Source organism: Cheilinus undulatus, linkage group 19, assembly GCF_018320785.1.
Source record: "Cheilinus undulatus linkage group 19, ASM1832078v1, whole genome shotgun sequence".
Taxonomy (NCBI): domain Eukaryota; kingdom Metazoa; phylum Chordata; class Actinopteri; order Labriformes; family Labridae; genus Cheilinus; species Cheilinus undulatus.
This window is the reverse complement of record NC_054883.1, coordinates 27,416,705-27,426,532: the sequence shown is the minus strand read 5'-3', so window position 1 is coordinate 27,426,532 and position 9,828 is coordinate 27,416,705. Positions and strand designations below refer to the sequence as shown.

The 9,828-nt window shown below is 39.4% G+C and overlaps 1 protein-coding gene across 1 annotated transcript; it reads right to left on the bottom strand.

The window, feature by feature from the left end:
* Window positions 1-4,226: 4,226 nt before the first annotated feature.
* fbxo45 (F-box protein 45) lies at window positions 4,227-9,502 on the bottom strand. The gene is made up of 3 exons (XM_041813789.1): window positions 8,996-9,502; window positions 6,517-6,873; window positions 4,227-5,124 (listed from the first exon to the last, which is right to left on the bottom strand). The coding sequence occupies exons 1-3, from the start codon at window positions 9,320-9,322 to the stop codon at window positions 4,939-4,941; spliced, it is 870 nt and encodes a 289-aa protein (XP_041669723.1). The 5' UTR covers window positions 9,323-9,502; the 3' UTR covers window positions 4,227-4,938.
* Between the last annotated feature and the right edge of the window lie 326 nt (window positions 9,503-9,828).

The following is a 9,828-nucleotide window of genomic DNA, read 5'->3' as shown; positions in this document are numbered from 1 at the left end:
GCAAATCATTTTATGAAGTGTAATGAGAATATTTCATAACGACAGCTCATTTAAAACAGGAGTACTGAACGGGCTAATGCTACCGTTGGCAAGCGCTGGTGTTACAGTTTAAAAGATAACCCTTTCTCTAGTGACTAAATGAGATATTGAAAACAGAAAGAGTACTCACAGAAGCCTCTTTGGGTCATCTTATGAGTACATTTCTGCTGGAAAGGCTGGCTCTTGTGGTGGCAATTCCCTCTGCTGGCAAAGAGCATATTCGCATTTAAGAAACAACTGAAGAACAAAGAAGACATGATTATGGACTCTTCCTTTTATATCAAGAAGAGGATATTATGGAATAGCTGTCCATTAAATAGAGCTAGACATGCTAGGAATGTGGTAACATGTCAAGAAATAAGCCCAGTTAGCTACAGTAGCTATGTTAGCTTCTCTGTTTGTAAACTTTGTGCTTTGACTTCACTATAAGCCCACTTCCATTTGTAAGAATGACTTTTTGCTTTATATGTGAACTAAACAAACACTGCTGTTTCTGTAATAAACTAATGAGAGGGGGTTTAGCATTGCTTACCTTACACCGCTACCTGAAGCCTTCATTATCAACACCACTGTTTGGCACGTCTTCACAAATGAAGAATAAAGTACTGTTTATGATCTTCTGATCTTGTTTAGTAGTTGAGGGAAATTTTGACTTTATGGCATCATTCAATACTGGTTGGGACGACAGATTAGCTTGGTGTAGCCAGCCTAGCTGTTGTTGCTAACTGCTAATTATCCTGGTGTAGTATGATGAAGATTGGTATTTCTGCAGAGTTTTACCTTGTTTATTGCACGGCTTGCATTACTCATCGCTGCCTCCTGGCATTCTGGTGTTTGAAGAAATGATCCAGTTATCTTTGCTTTTAGTCTTGCTGTCTTAGTCTTTAGAACCAGTAGTGAGCATATTTGAAATCAGAGTGGAGCTGGAGAGAAGTGAGGGACACCCTGCTGTCCTATTGTCAAAATTTGTCCCCTGTTTCTGGTCTCTTTGCCTCTGAATGGGACCATAACTCATTAAACTGTAATGGAGAAGACTTGAAATGAGACCATGAACTTATAAGGACAATTTTTACGAATACATCTACTGACAAGAAGAAACAATTAGTCATAGGCTTTTACACAATTGCACTGCTTTTCATAACCAGATGAGTCATCTTCTGCTGGACATTAGATAAAATGAAGGTATGTCTTCTCTTTTCAGACTACAATTTCATCCACTTCTCATACAGTGGATGAAATGGAGAGAAAATGAACAATGCTGAACTTCTGGACCTACTCTAGACTAGTCAGATCACCCCAGCATGACTCCATCTCTTTGCTCCCATCCATCCATCCATCCTGACTCTTGAGACCTCACCTCTGCAGTGTAAGATTATTAACATGTTTGAAAAAGGAGGGTTTCTGCCCTCTTGTGGACATAAGATATACTGCATAAAATTACTAACCAGCACAGTGGTGTAGCTTTAGATCTCCAAACCAACTCTGATTCACCTGGACATAAAGTGTCACATTATCAGTAAGACACTTAAGATACAGGAGATCAACTTTTTCCACGCCTGATTATGCCCCAAAATATCTACTGCAAAGACATCATTTTATATCTGGAGGCAACTCATGTTGATATGACACAGATAAAAAGATATACATGAGCAGGTTAATGGGCCTCTAAATGCATAAAGGAGGCTGTAAAGAAGGAGAGACTGACACAAAGAGACAGACAGACGCTGATGTTCAGGGTCAAATCAGGACAAAATGACATGAAATACTGTCTTACTGAGGGAAACTTAAACACAAAGACACAAACAGTATAAGGCATTTAATTTCTGATTATCTGCAGCATATTCAATCAACAATTTTTAAGAGATGATGTGACATTAATCATCTCTTTCACTGCATTCTTATTTCTCTGTGAGCTCATGGCTTTTTTTTTTAGAAACTATAAAAATAAAATCAGATTGGTATGATTCATAAATGTGTAATCAAATTACTGAAGCCTACAATTTAAAATTGTTCTCCTCTTGTGTACTGGAGGATTTTTTGTTCCCCCAATTAAATAAGTTTAGACGATAATAACCATATGTGCTTGTCTCAGTTAGGCCACTGTAAATCCATGTGCTTTTCCACATGGCTCAGCAACAACAAACTCAGTAAACCGTCTACAGGAGGTTAAAAATGCTGCAGCTTACCTGTTGAAAAAATCAACTGATAGATCACTTTACATCAACTGTTATGTCTTTACACCTTTTCCACTCAGTTAAAATTTCTCGTGATTACATACAGAGCGCTGCATGGTCGCCCTCTTATTTTAAGACCTCATGAAGTCATACAAAGCCAAGATGATGGCATTTACTTTCTCATTTAATCTTTGCTGTGTAGAAAGTAATGAAGCTGCCCCTTTAAAAAAAAAATATTTCTCTCACTTAAATGTTTCAGATCATCAAAAAGTGTACTATCAGAAAAAGATAGCCTGGGTAAATATAAAAGGCAGTTTTTAAAATGATCATTTCATTTATTAAGGGAAAAACCCACCCAAAACCTACCTGAGCTTTACAAATCAATTGTGATCAATCATATTTTTCAGAAAGCTAAGTTCAATTTCACTGACCACATCCAGGCCTGATTACCATCAGATCTGTTCAGTCAAGAAATCAGTTCAATAGAACCTGTCTGACAAAGTGAAGTAAGCTAAAAGATTTCAAAAAGCAACACATCATGTAACCATCTAAAAAAAATCAAGAACAGATGAGAAACATCAGTCTGAAAAGGGTTAAAAAGCCATCTTAAAGGCTTAGGGATTCCAATGAACCGAGGTGAGAGCCATTATCCACAAATGGAAATTGAATCAGTGGTGAACCTTTCCAGGGGTGGCTGAAATTGCTCCAAGATCACACTGCCGGCTCATCCAGGAGGTCACAATATAGCCTAGAACAGCTGAAGACCTGCAGGCCTCAGTGTTCATGATGATGAGTGCTCTCAAGAGCACTTGGATTATGCAGCAGGACAATGATTTGGAGCACACTAGCAAGTCCACCTCTAAATGGCTTAAAAACAAGAAAAAAAAAGGCTTTGGAGTGGTCTAGTCAAAGTTCAGATTTATATCTGATTGAGATGCTGTGGCATGGCCTTTAACAGGCTGTTCATGCTCAAAAACCCTCAAATGTAACTGATTTAAAATGACTCTACAAAGAGGAGTGGGCCAAAATTGCTCCTCAGTGATGTGAAAGACTCAAATACCAGTTTTCTGAAATGCTTGCTTGCAGTTGTTTCCAAGTGTGGAACATTGGAAGGAAATTACTTTTTTACATAGGGCCAGGCAAATTTTGATGGCTTTTTTCCCCCTCAATCCATTAAGTCATCATTTAAAAACGGCATTTTGTATTTATCAGGATGTCTTTATGTAATATAAAAATCTGTGAATCTGAAACATTTAAATTTGAAAAATCTGCAAAAAAAATAAGAAACCAGGAAGTGGGCAAATACTATTCACAGCACTGTTGGGCCGTAGAGTAAAGTAGCTCAGCTGAGATTCAAATCCACAGCTTTGAACACTCTTGCCATATATTTTACCATTTTACTGTAAGATACAGTTTTATTTGGTGAAGAAGACTCTGTATAGATCAATACATTAATTATAATGCATATTGAATACAATGAAATAAGTTCAAAAGCATTTAATCCATAGTAGCATGAATATGAATTTGAGAGCGCAACAAGCTTTATGCTAAAAAGGAGGAGGCTGGGGTAGAGGAGGTTAAACTCTACCAGCAGCCGCAACAGCATAGTGGATCAGCATTAATGTAAGTAGGGATAAGTGAGAAGTACTTCTACACACTGCAGTGTTGAGAGAAAGAGCCGTGATTGACGAGGCGATAGTTGGGATCTGCTGGCCGTCGGCTGATGCCGGCTGGACGTATGATGAACATGAACAAACACTAGGTTTCATTTCAGAGATGGCTGTGAAGACCACACAAGGTGTCTGACTAACTGAGCTTCGCAGCTGTTACTTCATTGGGGGAAGTCTTTTTACCTGTAAATGCAATAGCTAGATTAATCAATAACCTCTAATTAGACCAAAGTTTTGCATTACTATGACATTGATTCTGCAAGCAAATAAGCTCTCTCAGGGAGACATGTTGAACACCTGCACAGGTGTGAATACGCCAACTCAAACATCAAACCCCCTTAACTCTGTGGCACCAGGTAGACTTTATTTTCAGGCCTTATAACCCCACAGAATTTTACAGTACCATTCATAAAACCAAGAAATAAATAGTGTGTAATACTACAGAGCACATTAAAAAGGACACACATTGACATGATACAGGTATACTTTAAACCAGTACAGGACAGGTGAGTTAAAATGGCAGCTGACACAGTTCATTTGCCAGAATTCATGCACATACAGAATTGTAGGTCTGCATGTCATAGAAAGATAAACTAATATTAAGTCATAATTATTTGGCGTATATCTGTAATATTTCTCAGTGTTTCTGTGAATTCATATGACAGATTTAAATAACAACTGGTTAAAATTATGTGTCATAGTGTGTTTGGCCTCTTTACAATAGATACTAAAATCTCCAGTAAATGTCCTTACCTGAATCTGATGTGTTTAAATAAAGTTCATCTTTCCTGTGAATCAGTTCAGCAGCTAAAGTGTAAAAGTGGACATTCCCACATTTATTAAAGTCCCCAAACACTCCTGTTGCCTGTCCAGACTCTGACTCCTCAAATCGAGCCACAGGAGGAAACATTTCTCTTTGAGTTTGTGAGGAGAGTCTTCTGATGATTAGCCTCCAGAACTTGTAGAAAATGGTTCAATAAACATTTTTCTGCAGTCTGCTGACAGAACAAGTCCTGCGCTCTCCTGAGGCTTCTTGGTTATAGGCTCCTGTTCTTCTATCCGTCCAGAGGTTTCCCTAGGTACACCATGGTGACTTCAGTGTTTCCGTAGACCGCAGAGACAGCAGGGTACAGGCAGGCTTTGGGCAGACCACGAAACGCTACTCCAAGAAACTCAAACCCCCTCTCAAAGGCTAATGTCTTGTCGTCCATATCCAGAATCACTCGTATTCTCTCCCCGATCTGTAAGCATACAGTCAAAGCCAAATGGTAAAAATATGACACAATATATACTGTGCTTGTTGTTTGACTCTTTTTGAAAACACAATCATAAGACAGACATGTAGTACAGGAGTAAATCCATCAGAAAACTGTCCTGCAAACTGTCTAAAGTGCACATTGGCCAATGTTTTAGTGCAAATTAGACAGTGTGCAAGAGTTTGCAAACAATGTGTGTTCTTAAAACCAATACATTTTTCACTATTGGGGCCCAGTAAATTCGGTTTCTGTTGCTGTGGTATCAAACAGGATTTAAGTTCCTGAAGTGATTTGACTAGACAAAAGGACTGAAACAAAGAAACAAAGCTGTGCAGTTTTGTTTCTTTGGAACAGTTCAGTGAAGTCGAATTGAATAAGTAGGTAATGCTCATGGAAGGTTTATCTTGAATCTTATGGATTAAGACACTGAAAAACTTTTGTGATGTCACATGCTTAAAATGAATGCATAAAAGAAACAGATATAGTCCTATTCTCAATTGAAATCTGCTGCAAGTGGAGAGAGAGCACAGGAGTGGATGATCAAATAGAGAGAAGACTGTGATTTCAATCAAACTGTGATATTGAGAAAAAAAAGAGTTATTTTCTGATTCTTTCATAGCTGTTACGCTCTAAAGAACATAAAAACACATTGACACAAATGTGCAGGAAGGTGCATGTTTCATTTGATCGTTGCTTGGGTCTTCCTTCTCACTTCCTACAGATGGAGAGCAGAATCACAACAAACACTTCTTCTGGATTAAAAATGAAAATCCAGAAGAAATATTGTTTTGGGAGTAAAAATTGTTTTGGATTCTGCTACAACCTCGTTTGACCAATCATCATGCTTCTGTCATATTTTATGACTGTCATTCTCTCTTTCACAGTCAGCCTGTCATTTTAGTGTGGATGCTGCAACCCTCCTCCACTCCAGCCACCTCCATTCAGCTCATCAGCATCTAGTCCAGGTCCTCACAGGTCTTCTGCTCATCTCATCCTGCATACCTCAGTTAGTTATCAAAAATTGCATCAAAAACCTGCACACTGGCTAATTTGGACAAAAACATTTGAAAGTTTTGGTATTGAAAGGTTTCAAACATGCTATTGCAAATAATTACCTTATACTGGATGACTTCTGTTTTTGTTGTGCTATATTGCATCCAAAAAGTTGTCAATGTTTTTGTGCAATTTAGACAATTTGCTTTAAATTTTTGTTTAAGACAACATCCAATACTACATGTCAAGGACTTCTTTGTTCTTTGTTGCTGGGGTTTCAAACAGGCATCAGTATAGTTTGTTTTTAGTACAATAACATTGACGTTTAAAAATCTGGCACAGCACCAGCCCCACATAACCTACAGATATGGCTTCAGTTCCTACCTGATATTTAGGTGCGTTGTTGCACTGTGGGAAGTTCCCGTTGACCTCCCCGTTATGTAGCAGGTTGTTGTCCACCAGGTTCCAGCCCCAACTCTGGTCATCGCTGCCCAGCAGAGCCACATAGCCCTGACACTGCATGGCTGCTCGCTTTGTGGCGATGCCAATCACTGCCACAGTACCCAGAGGACCTTCCCACCAGATCTCCCAGGCGTGCCTCCCCTCCGAGAAGCCGATCTTTCCTCGCGCTCCATCCGTGCTCTGGGCAATGGGGTTACGATGGAGGGTAAAGCCATTCTTCTTCACATAAACATTACGGGAGCAGTCATGGGAGCTCAGAGCGTGCTGGAAGGCCTTCAGCTGGAGAGGATAAAACAGAAATACTGTTAAAATGATCAGTTTTGGGGTCAAATTCTGTTCCAGCTATAGAACTTTTACAGAAATGGATGTAACTAACATGTTATGGCCAACAGCACTGAAGTTCTGCAAGTTAAGCATTTTTGCCATTGCAGTGTTTGTATTCTGACTAACAGCTTGCAATGACAGCATCCTGTCAGGCAAATAAAAAGACACATTTGCAAGTCATTATAGTATATTGGCCAGTATTTGGCAATAGTTCGATTTTGAGGAGAAGGGCGATTGGTCTTACAGCAAGAAATTTTTTTTTAAATTATGTTTTCAATCGACTGGTTTAGTAATTAATGTCACAGTTACTGAGACTAACAGATGTTATTGCTAACTCTGGAAAGAAAACTAGTAAGAGATGTGTCTAAAGATCCCAGGACAACTGCCAAGACACTAATGAATGACTTAGCCAAGTCAGGAATTGTAGTCTCAAGGAAGACACTCCCTAGAGTCCTGCAAAGGAATGCACTGAGAGGTTGCAGACCAAGAATAACCACTCCTACAGAAGAGACGCCTTCAAGCCAGACTGAAGTATGCTAAGGACAACCTGGAGAAAGATTATTATGCATACTAGAAGCATGTCCTTTGGTCAGATGAGACCAAACTAGAGCTCTTTAGTGGGAGTATTATGCTGTGACAATGCTTCTTGAACTATGAGTCTTGGACAGGTGGAAGAAATCATGAAGAGAGAAGGATTAGTGAACATTTAAAAAAAAAAAAAAAAAAAAATTCAAGCAGTCAGCAGCAAAACTGGGTCTGGGCTGTCGGTTTGTCTTCCTAAATGACAACACAAAACATGCGTCACTCCTGGTGAAGAACTACCTCCAGAAGACTAAAGTGCACATTATTGGCTGGCTTGCACAGAGCCCTGACTTAAATCCCACTGTTGTGAACTAAAGACTGAAGTCCAGAAGACCATCAAATCTAGAGGGGCTTTAGAGATTCACCAAAAGAGGAATGGACTGGGATTTCTCAGGAGAGACTTGCTGAAAACTAAAACAAACAACTGTAGGCTTTTATCCAGCAAAAGGGAGACACAAATATTAGCTTCAGGGGTGCTAATAAATGTGACCCTGGTAGTTTCTGTGAAATAAGTTTGTTTTGTGTGCAAAGTAAAATAATGTAACAATCCAAAATAAAACCAGGACTAATAATTTTCACAATAAGAGATGTAACTATGTAATGCTTCAGTCCTAATAAGACATTACTTTGACAATAGTTGCAATCAAATAATTACTCCATGTGGAGTAAACTTTATGTCTTTGCAAACTAAAAGCATGTGACATGTGACTGATTTTCTACAATGTTCACCAAGGTAGTTCAAGGTTGCCATTGAAGATAAGGGGTGATATAGTCAAAGCAGTTTTCTCAAACATGGTCTCATGTAAAGATTGCTCTGAATCCAAATTTCTGTTCCCTGTATTCTTTCTTTTTTCTGGTGTTGGCTGTGCAAATGGAACTAATAGGCTATAGCTCATGGTGTAGCGTGGGCTAAAAACAATGCACCCCATTAAAGAATGTGCCATTTTAATTCAGGTTTTGACAAACATTCTGAAAAATATGTAGAGATTGCTTCATGAGAAAAACTTAATATGGTTTGAGTCTTCTGGCCTATAAAACAGTTGATTCCTTCTAAAAATAGTACGCCCTATACATAAGGCCAGTTCACGGTTATGGTCTAGGTAAAATCAAATATTGGTGCCTACTTTGGTAATAAAATAGAGTCCTAGAGACCCAATATTAAGTCATTTATTACTTTCATTTATAAAAAAAATATAAGCAAACACCTGCACACTGGGGCAAGTTGAAAAGTTGCTGATTAAAAACGGCACTGTACAGCTGCATGGGTTCATTCCTCATATCCACGTCTGTTGTTTTCAGTTTCAGTTTTGTATTTTTCGATGCTATTGATTGTTAATTGCGCTAATTGGATCCTTAGAAAACAGTTTGTCTAAAGGTATCGAGTATCGACCATTTTGAAATTCTCTCTCACTGTTTTTGAGAAGCAGAGTTCCCACTAAACATGCAGGAATGTGGCTGTAGTCATTAATCACAGCCTGTTAAATGGTGGATCTACCTTTCCCTTGTAGGTGGGCAGGTTGCACAGGATGTCACTCCGCAGAGCTTCATCGCTGAGAGTCCGGGCTGACAGGCTGCGCCACACCTCACTGTTTTCATCTGCCAGGATGTTGTACCAGTGCCAGCAGACCAGCGAGCACCGCATCAGGTCGGACATCTCCAGGTAGGAGAAGATATGTTCTAGGACCCGAGCTGGCAGTCTCCCGGCCACCCCAGCGCCTCCTCCGGCTGCAGCAGCGTACGGAGAACCGGCGGAGCTGCAACTGGCTGCCGCTGCTGCGCCCAGACAGGAGGAGCCTCCCCCTCCGACGGCCGCTGCAGACATTTTACCTCCGTTGTTTACCAAGCACGCCGGCCGAGTGGGCAGTTTCACCGAATACCGTAAAATGTTATCTAATACACGTTAAACAGCAACATTTTAACGTTGAAATCACGCACAGGGCGCATTGAAATCGCTACAGTATGGACCCGACTCTTCCCACTTCAATGGCTGAATGGAAACGATGCGTCAAGGTCCTCAAAGATCAAAAACAATTAATCTAATTCTAGCCTACAAATATTGACACTACTCCGTCTTATTGTGAGCAACACTGTATGATTAGTTATTTCAGTTTAATTTAAATTTACGAGTAATCCGATAAGGAATATCTCCATTTACAGATGAATTCACTTTATAGCCTTTTAGGACCTCTAAGCTGTCATCATAATGAGCTCACAGTTATTGTGTTGCAGTGTTTGCAGGAGCACTGTTGTATTATCATATGAAAACTATTTAGTAATAAATATGAACATTTGTAGGCTACATCAAATATTCGTAATTTTTACTTATTC

Coding starts and splice junctions, on each gene's coding strand:
- fbxo45 (XM_041813789.1), bottom strand. CDS start 9,322: ATGTCTGCAGCGGCCGTCGGAGGGGGAGGCTCCTCCTGTCTGGGCGCA. Junction 6,874..8,995: donor TGCCCACCTACAAGGGAAAG/GTAGATCCACCA, acceptor TATCCTCTCCAG/CTGAAGGCCTTCCAGCACGC. Junction 5,125..6,516: donor ACAACGCACCTAAATATCAG/GTAGGAACTGAA, acceptor GTATGCTTACAG/ATCGGGGAGAGAATACGAGT.